We start from the raw sequence: 21,942 nt of genomic DNA, 5'->3' as shown, positions 1-21,942 counted from the left end.
ATTGAGTCTTTTGATACCACCCTAGTGAGAAGGCATAGAGTACAAGAAATGTTTGAAAACATTTCAGAATAGAAATTATAACATTTCAGATTTGAATGCTCGAGAAGATGCAAAGCCTTCATTGCAAATGTACAGTAAGAGGGAGCAGTGCAGCCCAAGCTCTACCTTTCTGAGCTCTAATCTGTTTCTTTGCAAACTCCATCATAAATTGACAAGATGTTGTTTTTTTTTTCTGATTAGTACACACGCCCCATCCCTACCCCCCCCCCCCCCCCCCCCAAAAAAAAAAAAGAGAAAAAAAGAGACTTGCAGGGCAAAATCCCCAGACACTGTGCATGCCTCTTCCAAAGAGGATTTAAAGAGGATTTCGCTGGTGGCACCGGGGAAGGTTTGATCCTGGTATTTTGAGCCTCACTGGTATGTGAGGGTCACTATGTTTAGTGTCAGGCTTGGTGCCCTCAACTGGGCTCCTCCTGTGTGGTGCCAGATGTACATTAGGGATCAGGAGACATGTGGTCCCAGCAATTGATACAGCTCTGTGCAACCTGGCTTTACTGAAATAGTGGAGATCCTAAAAATGGTATATAAGCATGACATAAACCTTTAGACAAAACTGCTAGAACCTCCTAGCAATGTAGTGCTTATTATAGATGCCAGAATTGAAAAAGAGATTTTCTATACCCTCTCTCTCTCTTTTTTTTTTTTTTTTTAAATGATTGTGTTTCAGTATGTGACTGTTGCAAGCAGGATGAATTAGGAAGCTTCCTACTTGTAGCTTATTCATAGTGTTTGTATTATAAAATAAAGTTAACATGAGTAATTTGAGAAAAACCTCAGCATCCCTTCTGAAATTGACTTCATCGTAATGTTTGTCTCCTCAGATTGTGTTCTTTCAAAGGTATCGATACTTTTAACAGCAGTTATTAATATTTCTGCAGAAATATTTAGAAAGAAATTTTATTTGAGGGTAAAAGGAATGTTTTATGTTAAATCCAAAGTGTATCTCTTGTTGTCATATTTTCTCTTAAAGCTCTCAAAATGACTTACTAGTTTAGCTTTTTTGTTGTTGTTGAAATTATTCTATCTAGGAATTTACTTTGAAAATATTTCTATTAAAAACACTTTTTAGCCTTCCAAGCATTTTGTTATATACTTTTGCCTTTTCCTGGAAGGGTGAGAGACCAATTATTCTTTGCTGTGACTGGTTGTATGAGGCTGTCCTCTTTAACAGCTGCGGGCAAGTGCCCCCCTGGGTAGCCTCTGGCAGTATATGCCCTGTGCTGACACCAGTATGACATAACTGTTGATGTCCCTTTGATCTGCCATCTCTTACCTCTAGCAATGTAAGATTTAAAACAGCAAGAGCTTTGAAGCCAATAGTTTGTCTCATTGTCTTACCAGTAGTATTTAAATAACTCTGTCTTGGTAATTATCATGTTATTACCAGGTTAATTTTTTCCACAAGCCCTACTGAAATTTAAACATTAAGGCATGTAAGCAAGCAGTCTACTATGCATATAAGTAAATGTATAAGTATATATAGAAAAAGATGTGATAGTGGATATGTTTATGGTAGCTACTAAGAGAAAATAAGCATCAATCAAACTTCTCAGAATACTCCTCACAGTGTCCTTCTATTTCCTACATTACAATTTGGCTCTGTTTTTGTCACACTTAGAAGTTCTTGGAAGAAGTTGATACCTTGCATGATCAAAATATTTATCATAAGCTGTAATAATAACCAAAAAATCTACTTTGGGGTATAATTATTAATAAATGTTTCTTCTCATTGAAGAAATGCTGCTGATGTTAATCATCATAGACTTGGAAAATGGAACAGATTCTTGTCTAAACCAGAAATTTTATAGAAAGGTCAGTTAACAAAAAACACACAAAGTACAGTTCCAAATCTTACAGGCCTTTGTGGACTTATTGTAACATCAGCCAGCAAAATTCTTCTGTATGTTGACTGGGAACTAATAATGGAAATTAAATTGCTGGAGGGATCTTTCAGATGATTCTGTTACTGAAAAACTTTTAGTCAAAATAATGACCTCTGAAACCCCTCACATGTGTTAACTGCAAATTTCAATAACTCTATTCATGTGTGATCCTCTTTCGTCTCTTCTCTCTGGAGAAGATGCTGAAAGATTCCTGGTACAGATAATATAACCTAAAGAGTTCCCAACAAATACTCCATATCAGGGTTTCAGCTTGGCTAATATATCTGTATTCATCTAACTGGAATTAGCATGACACTGTCCAGAAAAAATAAATAAATAAAAAAATTAATATGCCAAGTAGAGATATAGTAACTCTGTAGATGTGAAGCTACAGTAAGTCTAGTAGATGTCACTTTATGTTTCTTTCTGAAAAGAGTTTACATTAAAAGGAACAATTTCTCTTAGTACAGTGATACCTAATCACAATTATATTTTCAAACATGAAGTAATTTCAATTAATCATAATTAAATAATTGATACCACAGAGTTACACTATTTTCATACTGTGAGACTGTTAAAGAAGTGAGCTTGGTTAAAACTGATCACCCAAGTCCAGAAGGCAGCAAAATGTCTATTACTGATGATATATATATAACAAAGTAATGTTTGACTGAAGAGTAGACATGTAATAATTTACTTTGATCTAGAAGATTTTGGCCCTTTGTCTTGATGGTTTATAACATTGTCAGCTGTACAATACTGTTCGTCAGCATCAATCTTCTGCCTCCGCATACATCAGGCCCTGATATTTTGCACTTAAATGACAGTCCTTTTTATTTCACTTGACTTCAACAAAATAACAAATTAAGACAACAGCATAAGATCTCTCCCAACTAGAGAATCCTGGGCTTCCTGGGATCATAACTATAGTCTGTCGATCCAGTATTTGTATTTGTTATTCTTATGCTTTCTTTTTCTTTCTTTTTTCTTTTTTTTTTTTGTCACAGGTTTTTCATTATTCTTTTACAGCTTCATACGTGATTTACAACATACACACGAGGTAGGTCACTTTGCATTTTCAATATAGTGTCATTGTCAGTAGTTCTATAAATATGGTGATGCCAGAGTATTCAAGTAAAAATGTTTAAATTTTTTTTCAAGGGAAGTTTTGGAGCTAAACCCTCCAGAAGTAGAGGATTCAGTATTACAGTATGCAGCATGGGGCATCCAAGGACAGCAACTGGTAAGCACAGTCATTAAAAATGCTACGGTGAAAGTAGTTCAATAATGTATTTGCTCCAGACAGACTGAAGTAAAAATAAAAATTAGAAGCCTTAAGGTATAAGCAATCTTGTTGAGTGGAGGGTGTCCCTGCCTATTGCAGGGAGGTTGGAATTAGGTGATCTCTAAGGTCCCTTCCAACCCAAGTTTTTCTAGGATTCTGCGAAGCTAAGTTTTGTTATGTATTTCTGCTGGATGCTGGTATGGTCCTGTTGCAGATTTTAGGGGATGCTTCTATTTTTATAAAAGTCATGTAAGCATGGTTGTCTGTTTGTTGTTGTTGCTGTTTTGTGGTTTTTTTTGTTTGTTTGTTTACTTGTTTTTCCCCTAATAAACAGTCTTTAATTGTATGTTTATTGAAAGAGTCACATCTTCATCCAAATATACACTCAAATAATTTTTGGAATAGCCATCTTTAAGATGTTCTTCTCTCATCTAAGAGAGAAGGAAAGTTGAAGACAAAGAGGTTTTCAAGTGCATGATCAATGAAAACTGTGGACAATAACAAGAAGCCTAGCATCCAAAAATGGATGCAATTAATTCAATCAAAAGTGTTTTCTTTTCAGTATGAAAATTACTGCCAAGGTCATTTGCGCTGCATTGAATTCATAATAATAAAGCCAACAATGGTGTGTTTCATATGTTGTTTTCTGTCAAAAGTTTGACCATGTTTTATGAACATGAATCACCCTTTATGACCAAACTCAATATGAGAAGAAAAAAAATAGTGGTTCTAGGAACAGCATTGATTTAAAACTGACCTGTTCTGTAGATGAAGGCAAGAGAAAGACTTATAAAAGCACCAGTTCTCTGAATAGGGAATCACATATCCTTGATGCAATTTTCTAATAAGCTCATTAATGCTCACAGGCACGATCCTGGAGACTCTTTGAATGTGTGACTTGTTTATGCAGAGAGGTTGTAAGTTCAGTGTCTAGAGAATACACCCCCTTGCTTATATCATTCATCAAGATGGTGAGAACATAAAAAGCGATTCTGGTCAGAATATATTCTATCAAGCAAGTGGAGGCAGGAAGGCAGAAGTAGTTGGAATATGCTTGATATGTTTTAATAATTGCCAACATTAATTTATCAGTAACGAGAGCATGGAGACAGAACTGATGGGATCAAAGATGCAACTTAGTTACTAGGTGGTATTATGGAATGCAGCAACCTGTGTAGGTTGTAACAGAAAGGTGATGCATTTGCAAAATGGATCAGAATTAAAAAAACATTTTAAATTAAATTGCTGTTCATAAGACTATTCCTGTGATGTTCCTCTAATCTAAAGTACATGCAGTGATTACTGAGAAAAGATATAAAGATATATATATATATATGTATATTTTTTTTTTTCCTGAAATATATTTTAAGGTCAGGGACAGACTTAACTATCAAAAGCTTCAGAAAAATAATAAATCAGAATAATGCTATGTCTGTTTTACCTAGATTGCCATTCTGGAAATAGGTATGAATAATTTCAGATACAGGCAGAAGTTGCACCGTATTAAGTCTCAGAACTGAAAAAAAAATAAAGTAGCCAGTCTCAAATTTGAAAATGTTAGTGTAATTTATACTTCAATGAATACAATATTACTCATCTTTTTAATGTCCCTAGTAAAGTTAATGTCATGCTTTAAAAATATCTTCTCCACTGTGGGCTTTATGGTTCCATATGGTTTGCAGAATTAGGAAATAGTAACTTTTGATAAAAACACAAAATCTTCTGTGCAATCTGAATGATACCAAGTTTCGCCATAGAGATGGAAACCTGCAATGACAGCATACTTAGGGTCACTTTCATATGAATCTCTAATGAAAAGAATGTTCTTTTGAAGCTATTCATATTGTAAAAGGAAGTTTCTAAAGTGGCAGAAATGCATTACCAAATTACCCTCCCACTTCAGCAGGAAGCCAAAAGAATAGAAGGAGGATGAATGAACACTGTTGTGAATAATGGTTGTTGCTCCTGTCCAAAGGAACAGCTGCCTCTTTAGCAGAAACAGAACAGCAGAGATTATTCCATCAGGAGAGATTAGGCAAGGGTGTGTGTGACTGAGGTCACTTCACCATATTTGTTCTCACTTATAAAATTTGTCACTGGAACAAACAATTTACCAGCGAGTTTTTAATAAAGGTGGTATAGGAAACAGTTGGCAGTCAAACTGGGTGAGGAGGAAATTTCGAAGGGAAAGATGTAAAGCCTGGTAATCCATCAGCAGTAGCTATCAGTAGCATGTATCTGAGTTGAAGCAAAGATACAGTCTTACAGATCCATATTCACCAATACATGACAATTGGTTTACCAAAGCCCGTCTCTAAACAATAATTATGTGTCTTTCTCATGTAATGATGGAAATAGTAGTAATTCATAATAAATAAAACAAGCAGTGAAATTAAAAAACAGGACAATTATTAGAGTATTAACCTGAGTACTCTCCAAGAGCCATTCATTACAGCTAAAGAACAGAGAACAAATAGTGTATATATACACCAAAATTTCATCCAGAGGGGTCTATGACACATACCCTTTGGCCATTGCAGACACAAAGTATAGGTAGACCTCTAAAATGAAGAGGAGTATTGCCCTTCCAGGGGCTGTGCAGGATACAATAGCAGTACTATAGCCATGACTGGTCAGCAAACTGCTCACATGAGATGTGAAACAAAAGGCAGAGGTATGTCTGACTGGGTCAAAGACATTGACCAACACCGTGAATGCTTGGATGAGCTGTGATTAAATCAAAATAGTGTAGAATAACACATGGACTTGGATCAACCATTTTCAGTAAATTGTCTATAGTTTAATTTGTTTCCAATCTTTAGTTCTGCAGACCTAAGTAACGATATAGCCTGTGCAGGAATCTTAATTTGAGTTCCTCAAACGTGGGGGTATTGTCAATAGGTTCAAATATATCATATAAGCAGATGAAGTGTTTGAGCAGGAAAATTCATATGAAGCCAGGAAGTGCTTATTGTACAGAGGACAAATACGATGACAGTGACATCACGTATACGGTAATACGTTACAACCATGTGAAAATCAGACATCACTCTAAGTTGTCTACTCATATGAATAATTTCTAGGGTTCTCTAATGGGACTGCAAGCCACATGTGACTGGTGAAGAACAACAATTAGGTTTGTATCAGATATCAGATGTCTGGGTTGTCATACCACTGTTTTGAAGTTACCAGAGTGGCTGTGAGTTATTTCAGTTTCTTGCTATTTATCTAGAGTAGAGGATTCAGTAAAGATTAAGAGAAAAGCACAGAGAAACATCTGCTGTTTGAGTCATGACATTTTGGTGGTAAAATTGAAAATGTTTGCCATTTGGGAGAACAAACTTTTAGCTAATGAGTTAATGTATTTTAATGTCACATAGCTGTTATTTTTGAAGACTCTTTCCAAGGTCACACTCTTTAAAATGAAATCTTTTAACTGTGTTAGATCGGTGCCAGATCTAAAATACCATTTCTGTGTGTCTTGGTATCTTAGGGAACTGTTTATGTATTTGTTAAACATTTGTCATATTTGCTCGGTCTGAATTTTGATAAAAGTTTTGAGAGGTCAGTTGATAATCTTTTTACGTCACCTTTATAGAATCCATTACCGCAATATTAAGTATTTCCAGGGAAAATAAACCAGGATAAATAGATACCTAACTGGTTTCATCAGCATTTATCTGCCTGATGTTTGCTTAACTAGAAACATCATTGCATGTATCTGAGAAAGAGAGATCCCAGACGTGGTAGGAAGGCCTTACCAAGGAGAAGAATGGTGGTGTTGGTTTTAAAGGACCTCTGGGGTCTGAATGCCCAATTCTCATTCATTCTTCTCTCCCTTTTGGTCTTACCTTCCCCAGTAGTCTGTAGCAAAGGTTTTTATGTTTCCATGCTGGACCTGGCTTGTACCTGACGTTGTGGCAGAGACACTGAACAGCAGGAGCAGCTTTTTCTGTGTGGATCTGTCCATGGAGACATACCACAGTAGAAGCCTGAATATAAAAACTGGTCACCATTGTATGCAGAGTTTTCTATGAAAGATGTAGTGTTTCTTTACAGCATTTCTTGCAATATGGATAGTTTTTGAATTAATTAAAGTAGCTCTCAGTGAAGTGTAGTTAGAAGTTGTTAGGTTTGACATAGTTTTTTCTTAAAAGTTTTGCATAGTTTTTTCATGGTTTTTATTGCATTGAGCTTATTATTCTTGTGATATATTAAGTGGTTGTAAAGGGAACTGTAGTTATATATTTGCGTGGATCAGCATAAATTATGATCAATTGACTTATGTATGAATGTCTATGCATAAATAAACCCATATTTTAACATAGCAGAAATAAAGAAAATGGTTTAGCTATCTAGAAAAAAAATCTTATCTTTAAAAAAAATCATTTTGTAGAAGCTTGATAGTTTTCTTTCTCAGAATTTGATGATATCAAAAAAAAAAAAACCAACAAAAAACCACAGCATTATTAAATGGTAGGACTGAAGATGAGTTTTTATTATGCTTTAATGCTGCTTAGGTCATTGTTGTGTAGAATTGCCTATTATCCTGTATACATGATGAACAATTCGTTTACTGCAGCTGAATTGTGGATGATTCAGGTTGCTCTCATCAATTTTCAGAAAATATTTTAAATATTAGAAAAAAATAAAATTGCCCTTTTGCTAAAAAAAAAAAAAAAAGGAACAGGGTATCACAACCAACATGACACAGAAGCTGAAGCTTTTACAGAAAAAAAAAAAGGAAAAAAAATTAAATGAAAAAATACTTCACTTTATATTAAAACTATAAAAAAACTAGCAAATAAACAGAAACCCAGCAACAAAACAGAGCAAAAGCTGCTTTTATCATCATATATAAACGTACTAGTTCAAGAACCCTCTGCTTTGTTCTCAATCACTGTTGCCCTAGCTGTTGTGTGGAGGCCCATTGTGCCTTCTCACCTCATCCACACCTCTTGCCCCACAAGAATGTAAGTATCTTTCAGACTCTGTTGAATTGCTCTATTACCATGACATTTCCTTACAGTTGCTGTCTCTTCAAAATTTCATTTTTTGTGTGTGGTTTTTAAATAGTTTTAGATAACAGTAGTGTAGCAAAAAAAAAAAAAATTCTTTGAGGTTACTTGATTTGCCGAGTACCTAAATAAGCACAAGACTAATTTTAGTAAATTAGAGAAATTAATGCGACTGTGCTAGACACGTGCCTTGCTCAGCAGATGCTTTAAGAGCCATTAGTTGCTGAAAACTTCATTTGATATTTGCTCAATCAAGGTTCAAATTACAACTACTATAAAAATTGGTAACTTTTTGGAAAGAGACATTTGTCATGAGTTTTATTTTTGCATAATTAATACTGTGGGTCCTTGGCACCCCCTCCTGGCAAAAACACTTCTGCTTGCTAATGAAGAAGAAAAGATCTAAGGGTTCATGAGCCAAGTAAAAACTTAACTAATGCTAATGAATTAAGTCCTAAATAAATATATTTAATCTGCTGTTTTTATTTTCAAGGTCTTTTGGTCTATGGACTTGCTGTATTTTAATATGAGTAACTTAAAACCACATACATAAATGTCAAGGCTTTATTTCATCTTTCCTTTTAATCATGTTACTAATGAGGCAAATGGCTGTAAAACTGAGAGAAAAATGTCTGCTTGAATTTATTTTGAAAACCAGAAATAAACAACATTTTAGTGTGACATTAACCGCAGGTATGATTTTTTTTATTTAAAATGTATGACAAGTTCCTTACAAAAAAAATCTATATTTTGATGATTTGGGAATACTTTGTCTATGAAGAAAGGGAATATGTATATCTGAGCATTGCCCACATAGTAGGGTCTTTAAGGAATTTGACCATAATTCTAGCAAATGCTGAAGTCACGTAAGTCATGTCTTTCTGAAGGCTAACTACTTTTTCATATAGAAACATTTGTATATGTATTTACACATAGTCACACATTTCCAAATGTTTCTATCCACATTTTTAGATTTCAGCTGGGAAACTTACAGTGTCTAATGCCAAGATCTGAAAAGAATGGTGAAAATATTTATGCAAAAGGACTGTTTTAATACCAACTTTTTACCAGTAGTTAAAATTGGATTGTGTATTATTTTGCAAGACTGAGCATTCTTTTTTTGTTGTTGTTCAAAGATGAAATTGATATAAACGTTCAGATCCTGTTATGAAATGATAGGAAAGTCACTTACTAGCATACTTACAAAAGCTGTGTGCTGCTTCATGTTTTGATGCCAGAACTGTATTTATCAGGGTCACTAGTGAGCAGAAGCAATACAATATTTCTCTTCACATAAGAATTAGTTACCTGATACTCTTGAGTGAAACTATATTCTTCAGAATTCGTGACTACACATTGTATTTCCTCTTGAATTTCTCAAACCACCATTGTAAAATGTAATTGTTTCTTTGCATTTCCATCTAAATTATTTAATTCAAACTATTCTTCAAAAAAAAAAAAGATTAGTTTCTCTGAAGGTATTCTATAGAACTAACTTCCATTTTCAATTATTAATTTCTAGGTGCCCACTTCACTTATTTAATGCCTATCCTATCCTTCAACTTCGTCTATTTCTAAGTGAGGTGGGCTCCTAGAAATTAATAATTAGACAAAGTTGAAGGAGAGGATAAGCATTAAATGCACATTGTCTGGTTTCAAAAGTGATACTCAATATGAAAGGATTTTTCTGCATCTTAGAAAAGGGAAATAGACAATGCAAGCAGTTTTGGAAAACAGGGAAGAATACCTTTTTGTATATCAAGGCTGAGTGTATTCAGTAAAGGTTTTGTGAGCTCTAGATAGCATGAACATTTACAAGTTGAAGCACGGCTAAGTTGAGCATAGAAGTTGTTTCATCATTTAATTGCTTAGTGAAATGCAATGAATGTGTCCTGCTATTAAAGGTATCTTTAAAATTTTCAGTATTAAAGGTTAGGTATTGCTAGCCCTGTGTGAGAATAGCTACTTGGCTGCATCTGAAAGATGCATCTTGCTAGAAAGCTAATAACTTTTTCATATAGATATTTGTATAGATATTTACACACAGTCACACAAAGGTGTGTACAAATAGGCTTAGGTGTAAATGTTTGATAGGGGCAATCACCAGGATTTTTCTTTGTAGCAGCCTGCAGGGAGCAATGAAAGTAGAAATACGCCCCTCTCATCTAGACTATCATGTTGTTCAACATGTGTATGTGTAACAAAGCATAACTGAATATTCACACTTTTGTCTGTTAGCTAATATTAACTGCAAGTCCAATGGCTCATAAAATAAGACTGCTGTGCTTCTTGTGTGAAAATTGCATAGCTTTTGGTAATGCAGAAACAGACGTCTAAAATTCTTTAGAAACAGCCACCTATGAAAACTAAATACACAGTCAGTGAGGAGAGAGATCAAAATCGGAACCTTTTGCTAAATCAGAATTGGGAAAGATTAGGTACCAGGATGGATTATGGACTGTATTTTCACATAACTCTGAAATCCTGTCCAAAAGCATTGCAGGCAAACCTATATCCATGGATCATATATTATAATCCTTTAGTCACTTCATATTTTCATATGTACTATCAAAAAAAAAAAAAAAAGGATATACGACAAAACAGGGTAGAAAATTTGCCTGTATTCATCTAGGAATCTCATTTTAAAGTGTTGCACTTTAATTTCTAGTTTTAAATAACCTGAGTGTTATAGCAGGTGAGTATCTTTTGGTAATGTAATACAAATGTTGGTTTTATCTGTCAGATTAAAAATAAATAATAAATATTCTATTCTCTATTACCTCCTTACCACCAAGGGAAAAAGAAGGGAAAGCTTGACTATGGTGAAGTGCCAAAATCTCAGAACACAAGAGTTTGAAGAACTGACATGTCTAATACCTTTGGGGTTCAAGTTCTAAACCAGAGGTTGTTTTTAGATGACAGTGAACGTGAATCTAATTTACCTTCTGTAAAATTTTTGCAGAAGACTTGCAAAAGACTTCTGAGTCTCTGTGATTGTACCAGTCCCTTCAGAGTTCAGCTAAATGGGTAAAAGCTACTTAGCAGCAAAATTTGCTGAACTCTTGCTGCATGGCGCGGTTCCTCAGACTCTTGTATGTATATGCTCTTTTTCTATTTGTTGTATCATGACGTTTATTTTCTCATTTGGCATGTTGTGTCCTGCAAAAATATAGACACATTTCTCTCAGTGAAAGTGACATTGAATTCCCTCTTTTGCAGGGTTAAGTCTCCCTTTTGCCCTATGATGTTTCTCTTTGAAAGTTGGATCTGTTTTTCCAGTGGTCAAGATATGACATCTTGGTTCTGTTCAGATCAGTCCCTTTTTATGTCAGTCGACCAGGATTTTACCCATTGCATATGGGTGATGTAGACTGCCCTTTTTTTAAAATAAGCTGCTTTTTTGTTGTTGTAGTAATTTTATAATTCATGGTTGATGATATCATGACTCCCTGTTAAATCTCTATCGGTAAGTTAGCTGTGAGGAGGAGAAAAGAAACCCACACAGACTGCATGTCTTTGGATATGTTCAACATTTTGTTTGGTTCTTACTCTCTCCTTTAACAAAGTCCTTCTTGCAAAAGAGCAATTAAACTCCATTGCCACCAACCCATAAATATATTTGCATGTTTTCAGGGCAGGTGCCAGTGGGTTTACAGAAATGGGAAAGTGTTGTGTGGAAAGAAAGCAACATTTATTTATTTGATGTTGCTTCACAGACTATGGAATGTCCCAAACAGAATTGCTGTTATAAGAATTAGTAAGAATTTTCTCATCTCTATTTGTCTTATGAGATAAGAAGTTTTTGTTGTTTGTTTTGTTATTGGTAGTTGTTTTCTTTTTCTAGGAAAAAAATGGCTTTATTGCATTGAATGCCCTGCCTGTGGGAAGTAGTAATTGGGTCTGGAGTCTGCAAGTAGATGTCATGCACAGGTGTAGATGTATATTGGCCCCTCCTAGAGACGCCTGGCAACTTGACCGGTTTGCATAGCACATTACCACACAAGATAGGCTGGGTCAGCAGTAGTAGCTGAAACGACAAAGTTTTGTGTTAAACCCTGCCTGGATTTCTCACGTACAAGATGCTCAGAGGTGTCTTAGTCCGCTTCAGCTTTTGAATAATGTACAAAGTTCACAGGGATTGTCTACCACCACGGGAATAGTACAAAATGCAAATACAATCACCCTGCCCCACTTAATTGCACAGCATCTTCAATTCTGTCTTTTTTGACTTTGGTCCTTGGTTTTAGGTTGTATCTTCATATGTTTTGTCAAAGAAAATAGAGAAAATTCCTCCTCTGGCACCAAGTCTAGACAGCTATGTTAGGTGATACTTCTCCCAATACTGTTCTTTTTGTATTTGGAGCAACTAGGCCAGTTTTTTTTCATTTTTGATTCTGTTATGGATTGATCAGTCAAGGCATAACTGAAGACTTAAAGAGATGAGTCAAAATAACAGAGATCATTTTAAAAAAGATCCTGGTAAGGTCCGATTATGAGTTTATTGTAAGTCTTCAGGAGCAACCCAGTGACATTTCTGACCCTGCTCCTCTGTGTTGGTTCATTACTCAGAAGCTCTCAGTAAATATGAGCAACAAGGAGTGTGAGTTCCTGAGCATGCATGGTTTATAAATATGTCTGTTATACTCATCAATTACACAGACAAAGACCAAAGGGCTAAGCAGACCAATCTCTCAAGACATTTGCAGTCAGTGTAGTTCTCAAGACAGCTCCATGGGGAGGAAGCAGACCATCAGTTTGAGGGCAAGGCGGTGTTATTGTAATCTTCTGTGCAATCAAAAAGATTTATAAGATTTTTGTGTAGGTCCTAGGTTAGATATTGTATGTGAAATTATTTATGTAATATATAGCACAATGTTTGCACTCATGAGTAAGTTATCATGGGATTAGTCAGGGTGTGAATTTAGTGGACATCATACTCCAGTATCATTGGAAAGGCAATATAGTTAACATGCCTCAGAAAAAAACAGGGCAATGCTTTCTCATTTTTATTGGAAAACAGGGACATAAACATCAAAATTATCATGGAGTTACTAATACCCTCTGAATTCAAGCCCTGGTTCATTCCATGACAGTAGTAACTAATCTTGTAGCTACAATATGAGTGCATCCTTGGTATTGTTTACAGTAGATTTATTTAGATAGTTTATAACAATTAAATATAATAGCCGTGTAGATTGTTTGTAGTTGTTCAGAAATGATTGTGCTAACATATTACTGTGATGCAGTGGCATTAATCTAGACAGCAGAAAAGTTATGCTTCAGTGTTCTGTTCTTCATGCCATGTATAGCAGCTTGATTATTACAAAAATAAAATTAACATATTGCAAGTGACACAAGGGGGAAAAAAAAGAGAAAAGATTGCATACAACATTGGGTTTTACATGTTTTGAGGTCTCCATGTTCCATACTGATCAACAGCCACTGCCCCTCTGCCTTGATTACAACAAAATCAAAAGGTTTGAAAGCTTCCCCTGAGAAAATTCCTGCCTAGGTCAATCATAATCTTTAGAAAATTGGTACCTTTAAGACTGAATATAGCTATTATTGCTTACAATTATAATCATTTTGTTATTAACTATTATTTGTTTTCTGCCTCACTTGCAATGCATCTGATGATTTCGAAACAGATGATATGAGGGTAGATTTTTGCCTACTGCTACACTTTTCTTAGATGATTGTACTTCCTGTGCCTTGTATCTGTATAATTTAATGGATCGTAGTGCACATGGAACAGTGGGGTAAGAGTGGGAGGAAGTCAGAGCTGAACTGCTCAGAAAATTTTATACTGGTATAGATTGTCCTGAAAAAAAAAAAAATACAATCTTCAGAGGGGCGATCAGAGCTATTCTGCACTACTGGAGATGTTCAAAGCAGCTGTACTGCAAAATGTATGAGACATTATAGCCTGCAACTCCTATTCATGGAAGCTCACAATCTAAATAGGCTAAAATGTAGGGAAAAGAGATATAACATAAAGCTACTTTGCAATACAATTCCATAAAAGCTTCCCTGAAATTGTCCAGTAGCATACGTGATCTGGACAGAAATTTATAAGTTGTGGAAAAGGATATGGCAAAAAGTCTGTATAATAGTAACTAAGTCACTAGTGAATACTCTAACCATCTAAAATTCACACTTATGAAAGCTTTATAAGCCAATTTCCTTTTTTTATATTATCCAAAATATAGTAATTCTCTTTGGTTCTGATATGTCTGCATGACTTGTAAGAAGGACATTAACAGAATAATCAATCATACCAGTGAAATTTATTAAGTCTGTTTTGGGTAACAGTCCTACCTTGCATTTTATTTGCTTCTTAAATACTCAAATAAATGTGTGTGAGCGTGTTTGAGTTAATTTCCATTGAGCTTCTTACACAGTTTAATACCATGGTTAAGAATGGCAGCTACTAACATTTTACCTTGCTACTTTTCCAACGTGCAAAATATCGCTGGAAATTTTTTTGTTTGTTTGTTTGTTATTTTGTATACACTGGAACCCGATTTCACATGTATGGAATGGTAAATCAACACCTAACTTGCTCTAACCAAGTATACCCATGTATAGAATATTGTCTCAGGCAGAGTGGTGGTGTGTCTATCATGCTTACCATGCCAGCAGCCCATGAGCAGTTTCAGTCACCCCTGTGCCACCACTTTATTCAGTAAAATTATGTTGAAGATTGAAATTATTGGAAAAAAGATTGGAATTATTCAAGTCTCAAGCTGTAGGAAGAAACAAGCTAAATGGCTTCATAACACCAGCTTATCACAGAAAACAGGAAAAGCCTCTCCTTTCCTGCAACAAAATAGAGACCTGAAGTGTTTCTGTGGCTCACTGCAGCATGTGCCCTATGGCTCTTCTATGGCTCTTGGCCGTAGAGGAGTTTTGATATGGACCAAGAGGTTTGGATTGCCACCATGGAGCTTCTAACTGGGTATAAGAAACAACTCTTCCTGTATATGTCTATATGGTCAGTTCTTCTGGATGATTTTAGAAAGTATTTTCTTACCAAAATGAACTTTTTCTCCTGTGAGTGGAAGAAAGAAAATAGCAGTTATACTATTGTTGCATCAGCACACAGAACATGTACACCACCTTCTTCAGTGGAAAGCTGCTTCAACTAAATGAGATTTTGCCAAGGGAAAAGGGCAGAAAGGGGTACTTGTGTTCCGTAATGGTGGGTATAAGAATGGTCTGGCAATCCCAATTTAAGTCTGTAAGTCCCAGGGGACTTACAGTCTGTAAATGAAATCATAGATGGCAAGAAAACATTCGTTTGTTCAGTTTGGACCTGAATAAGAGAACAGACATTACACTGTGACTAAAAATAACAATCAGTGTCTCTGAATGAAAAAAATGCATGTATCAGGACTTTGGAGGATGTTAAACAGTAGGGAAGATGCCAAGCCAGGTCTTTATCTACAACAATAATTCAATGACAGCTGCTTTGCAATATAATTTTTAATTGGTAAAAATGAATTGTAAGTATCTGAAGTGGAGCTATTTGTATGATTTTTCAGATCTGTGAACCCAAAAGTGGTAACAAATATGTTAGGGAATTAAATGAAAACCAAACTTGCTATCTTGACAACAAGTGTTGAAAAACTGCAACCAAATGCATTCTGTGTGGATGCAAGTTTGATTTCAATTTCTTCCTGTCCCAAGCTAGTTCAAATATTATTTACTTATCAAGGGAATTTCAAAGATCTGCATTTCCCATGACTGCAGGCAAAACAACTGTAGGAATTGAACCACATTTGTGCATGTGTGTGTGTAAAAATTACATAAAAATCATTTTCAAATGAATGATTTGATGTAAGATACCACTTATTTATTTGTTCATTTAAGATCACTTGCTTGTTTTCAACTTTGTGTATGGGGCAGTGTGTTCAGGAAACTCTTTGTGTGTGTGTATGTATGTGTGTGTGTATATATTTATGCGTGTGTGTATATATATATGTATGGTCATGCGGTATGAAGACTGCCAAACAGTTTTGATTGATCTATTTAGCTTTAAGCTAATTTCTCCTCATAACATTTATGTATGAGTACACACTGTACTGATCTTTGACTGAAGGTTATAACCGCTTGTTAACTGCTGTTTAAATTGACTATATCAAAGCCATTTAATCTGTGCTTGCAGATTGCACTCCTTTAGCTGTGTCCTATATAACAAAACAAGTTATTGTCATTTCCCCGTTGCTGTGTGTTTTGTCTCACGGCATGTTCCAACATAAACTCAGGACGAGGAGAAATTCAGCTGCTGTCTGTGTTGTGGGACCTTCTGGCTCTTCCCAGTATGAGGTTGAGCTGTGAAACAGCCAGTGCTAGGCCAACTTAGTAGTGCCTGGAATTGGAGAAGTCATGGTTTGATCTCTGAAGAGCAAACCAAACTAAAAAAACAAAATTGTTGATCAACTAAGAAAGTAACTTTTTGACTTTTTTCTATATAGTGTATAGGTGATATTATTTGTACTAACAGTTATAGCAAGAAAACACATTTCATCTAGAAATTTTACTGACTATCTAACTAAGGAGAGTTATATTTGGCTATGGTTAGTGTGTGGTAAGACAGGAGATGGAACAAATGGTGGGAGGCAAGCCCAGATGGAAAAACATCTTGAAGCTTTTGAAGAATTAATTATCCAACTAATTAGCTGGCAGTCTCACAAGAAGAAGGGATGGAATTTTGCCTTGTGCTTAGGAAATGAAGAGGTCTGATAGATTGCATGCTGAGATGTAGCTATCAGCTGTGATTGTCGTGGAGTCATTTGGTTAGCCAGACTACCTACAGGAATCCTTAGGACTGTATTTGTTACTGTGTCAGTAAAAATACCCTTCTGCAAAGAGCAAAAAGTGCAATTAAGTCCTCTATTATGTAGAGTGTTGGGCTCTGAAGACACTTGTGGTAGTCCAAAGACTGATGAACTGTGTTTCCTTGCCAAGGTCACACAGGAATATGGCTGCCTGAAAATGCTTTAGGTCTTCTGCTTCATTTGTTAGTTGTTAGTGACTTCAGCTATCATTTCACATCAGGTAACGTAGAAACATTAGACTGGGGATGTGCAAACTTGCATCCTGTAGGTCAGCTGTACTTTGTCCTGACTTGTAGACTGTGGGCACACCACACTAAGAGGTGTGACACAGGCCAAGGCCATGGATGTGGTACAGAGTTGGGGGAAGTTGTTTCAGCTTGCGTGAAGTGTGTCATGAATGAGTATAGCTGCTTCTAGACCCAAGATGGGTCCATTTTGTATTGGGTAACAGCAATGAAAATACATTATACCCATAAGGTTAATGTCTGTGTAATCTATTTTAAGAAGCTCTTGCATGACAAGCTACCTTATCATGTTTATATACAATAAGTTTATCATTGCATGTGTTAGAGAAAGGACTAATGCTAGGTTGTTAGGTCTACCTCCTTAACCTCAATTTTGGAAGGTATTTTTCCTCTGCTAGTTTAGTAGCTTTTCTCTGCAAGCAAGACCAATGCCTGATTCCAGGGAAGGAGATAAGTTTTGTCAGCCAGGGCTGCAGCTCTGAGATATGTTTCTCTTCCAACGTGAAGAAAATGGCTTTTGCTTTTAACTACGAATCTGAACTTTGGTGTCTGGATGAATTTCTAGGACACATGCAAATACCTGAGAGTGACTCTGTCTCAGCTGCCAGGGCTAACCATCTGCTGGCAGGTTTTTGGTTCCCCCTTGCAGAGCTCAAAGCCTTGCTCCACTCACTGCTTTTGTGCAGAGTAAGTGATCGCACAGCAGCCTCCACAAAGCTCTGGGCAAGCTGCTGCTGAAGCCCAAATGGTGAGTGAAAAGCTTGTCCTGCCACTGATATGCTTCTGTGGAGTCAGGGGAGTGATAGAGTGTGGATAAGCCTGTGCAGAAAGCTTCAATGGAGCACCTAATGGGAAAAGTGGAGTTTTTTTTTTTTTTTTTTTTTTTTTTAATGTAATTTACCAGCTTTTCTCTGCCTGGAGTGTTTGAAAGGATTAAAGACACACAGGGTCTCTCCAGGTATTGGCACTGGGTTTGCCATTCAGCTGGGTGATTGGATGTCCCTGTGTTTTCACAGCTGTCTGCCATCTGGAACTAGCTGCTTGGACTGGGTGCTCCACTTAAGACCTCAGCCTGAAATTAAATCACGCAATTGTGAAACATGTGGCGAACAGCAAATAACTGTTTTTGAAGAAATTAATTTAGATGAAGGTTTATGAAAGAATAGTTTAGAGGCTGTCAAATGTGGAAGAAGGGGAAGGATTAGTGCCATAGGTAGAACATCAAAGCAAGCAGAGCCTCTAATTCTTCACAGTCAGTAGAAATAAATATGATCAATATCAAGAATTAATCTCTCACTAATCCAAAATATTCTTGCAGATATTTTTCATTAGTTGGAAAACAGTTATTGAAATAAATATAGAAATGCTGTTTGGTGTTTTTTTTTGTTTTTTTTTTTTGTTTTTTTTTTGAGATTAGTGTGATTAGCTATGACAAATCTCTAAGAAAACAAAGTCCTGTAATTTTGAAGACCATAGATTTTTATATTTATTCCTATTTACAGCATTATTAGTTGAGGGTCTTAAATAAAAAATAATTTGAAATAGTTTAAAAATACTTGGGAAGTACTTGGTGAAGAGAGGAGGTTTAAAAAAAAAAAAAGCGTGATAATAATTTCTGTCTAAGATAGCATAGCCTGGTTCCACTTTGTGCCTTTTTCAATTTATTTTCTTATCGTCATGCCTAAAAGCTGTGAAAGTATTTTGGGCACAAAGCCACTGATGTATTCATGAGAGTACCTGTCTGGTACACACTTAGCAACTCCTCCTTTTAGTAATGTTGGAAGATTCAGTAGTTGCAGTCAACATTTTAGCACTTATGATGTAGTAATTAGATTCAAGTGTATACTAAGAAAAGCCATTTTACTTTTACTTGCTCCCAGGTCTGACTGGAGATAGGCTAACAAGGGAAATTTTTGGTGTGGGACATTGCTCAAAACACCGTGTACAAAGTGATGAAGTATGTGAAGTCCCTAGCCTCGAAACATTTGGGCACATGGTTAGTTTTACTTCCTGAAGTCAGGATATTAGGCACATGTATTTGCTAGATTCTGATCCAAGAATATATATGTGTATATATATATAGTTTGATCATGAAGTCTTATCACAGTGTTGTGATTTGCTATGTACATTGCAGTATTTGAGAATTTAAGTCTCTGTTGTAGGACAAGTACTAGTTTCAGTTCTTTTCCAGCTTGTTGCTTTCTCCTTCACTCAATTTTAACAACTGAACTTGGGGAAAATGCCTCATAAATTCAAGCTCCTGTATATTGCCATACTGCAACTAATCAGCAGCCACAGCTGCTTCCTAAAAATAAAAATTTACACCTAGTCTTTGTGTTTTGAAGGAAAAGCTTGAAAACATTCTAATGCAACATAAAGTAGAGCTGTAAGGAGTTTTCTACAGATATTGTTTTCACCAGAAAGTATTGAGTTTAAATTGAGAAAATAAGAATTAAGAAAGTAAGAAGTAATTGAGAAGTCTAAAACGTATGAACTAAAAAAAAAATAAAAAAAAAAAATTAAGTGTTTTACGGGCAGGGGAGAGTTTGACAATACTGTTTAAAGACTTTCTCTTCTTCCAGGCTCTAATGTAGATTTTTTTGCACAACTCAGATGATGAATATTTCTATTTCTACTCTTAGTTTTTGTACTCAGGACAATCAACATAAAATAAAATCAGTGACCTGGCAAAGCCATAACCGTTATACACTTGCTTCTCCTTGTGACTGTTTCAGAAGGACATAGATCCAAGATGCTTGTCTGTTGGTCAGTGTTGGGTGTTCAAAGCAAGCAAGATATGTTCACGTCTTATGAACAAAATTAATTTCAAGTAGCAATACATTACAATTTCAGTGTTTCTAGAATTATATATGACATACTGTATAAATATGGTTGGACTTGACGATCATTGTGGATTCCTTCCAACTTGGATATTCTATGAATTATACTGGGAATTGCTGTACAAAAGTGATTCCCAATAAGTGTGCCTTTTCACAGCATCTTAGTTGGCTGCATTGCTCTGGCAGTAATGTAAAATGGGGGATTGGTTTTCATGGCTATGAAAAGTCTCTTTAAATACTTGTTCTTAATGAATCCATAGCTTGGATCTGCAGACAGCAAAGCAAAGAGCCTTGCAGGCCACTACTAGTAGCCTTCACTGTAATGTTGTCACTCCTATTACAACTCCACTGCCTGTTTTGCTGCACTAACACAAACTGACAATTTAACTCCGAGTCCTTGTTTCCAAGTGGTGAAGGATATAAATAATTACAGATGAGTGCTTTGACATGGTCAGGAACGGAGGTGAATGCAGGCCTGACTTCAGGGGTTAGTCAGAGCTTTTGTAGGCTATGCGCATGCAGCCATTCCTGCCAGTACAAGTTGTACAATTTGTAGGCTTTAGGTGGAAAATGGCACCTCCTGAAATATAACAAATATTCAAATTACAGATGAGATTGACTACCCATAATGGTGAGTCTTTCTAAGATGTTTTTACAGCCTCAAGCATGGGCATATTGATCTTTCAAAATGCTGCAGGCAGTGCCGAATGATACTTGCCAGTGCACCAACCCTAAATCATTGATATGGATTTACATGATGTTTAGTTATGTAGAGATTGTATTTCATAAAATGTTTTGCAAAGGGAATATAAATTCATCATTTTTAATGTAAAATGCAAGTAAGCCATGAGCCTGAGGATTGCTAGGGAAGAGAGCCGCTGGAGGGCTTTGGAGTTTCTAAAGAACTTTAAAATGTTCTAATCCATATGTTTAAGAAAAAAAAAAAGTTTTTGGGGTAGCTTTCAAAATTGAAAGAACATGTGCTACAAGTGATGGGGAGAGATGGGAAATTTTAGGTGACAGAGTTGACTAAGAGGATTGTGGGGATATTCAGAGAGTGGCTGAGAATTGATTGAAGATGGAGACAGAGTCATTTTATGAAATGAGTGGGAAATAAAGATGAGGAAACCGCCAATCAGTGGCAAAACAGTGAGTATTCCTTCTGAGATATTTACTTATCTGAAATGTGTCAAATGTAATTAGCAATGCCTGCTAACTAGCAATAACAGAATTAAAACCTTTACATGGTTCAGTCATAAAGCAAGTAGTTCTTAATCCTGTACTTTGACTGACAATGATGGCTTTAAATGAAAGTTTTTGAATGCAGAAACTAGACGCTATAGGTATGTTCACCATTAAAAATATAAATGGCCTGAAAAGGTGTGGGAGAATAAAAAATTATACTTCTGATCTTCAAAAATTGATTAGATTGAGCTCACTAGTTAAAGAAGCTGAAATAAAATAGAATCATTTGATCAGGTCAGCCTTTTTTAATCTTCTGAAAACAATGGCTTATATAAGAAGAGATTGTCAGCTGTAAGAAATCGCTCCTTACTGAGCAGTGGCCAATATAGTGGTTTCCATTACTCACACTATCTGTAATTTAGTCTGACATGAATATTTTTAGTTCACTTAAATAGCAAGTGCTTGGCTAAATTATTTTATTTTCAGAGGCTAAGCAATTAATCATGCCTTGTTATTACTTGTATTTGTTCCTTTTATCTCGGGAAAACAAAACAAAACATTTTTACTGTGGAAATATACATTGGCA

General features: G+C 35.7%; 1 protein-coding gene across 11 annotated transcripts in view; it reads left to right on the top strand.

Moving 5' to 3' along the window:
• Positions 1-21,942, top strand: part of DPP10 (dipeptidyl peptidase like 10) — a 494,333-nt gene that overhangs the window by 423,370 nt on the left and 49,021 nt on the right. For all 11 annotated transcript variants that reach the window (XM_080599345.1, XM_080599346.1, XM_080599344.1 and 8 more), the window contains 2 exons: positions 2,951-3,003; positions 3,105-3,186. In XM_080599345.1, coding sequence (XP_080455471.1) covers positions 2,951-3,003; positions 3,105-3,186 — 135 coding nt within the window. The remainder of the gene's footprint in view (positions 1-2,950; positions 3,004-3,104; positions 3,187-21,942) is intronic.

This window comes from Anser brachyrhynchus (assembly GCF_964034855.1).
Source record: "Anser brachyrhynchus genome assembly, chromosome: 7".
NCBI lineage: Eukaryota > Metazoa > Chordata > Aves > Anseriformes > Anatidae > Anser > Anser brachyrhynchus.
This window is presented reverse-complemented; position numbering and strand designations above follow the sequence as displayed.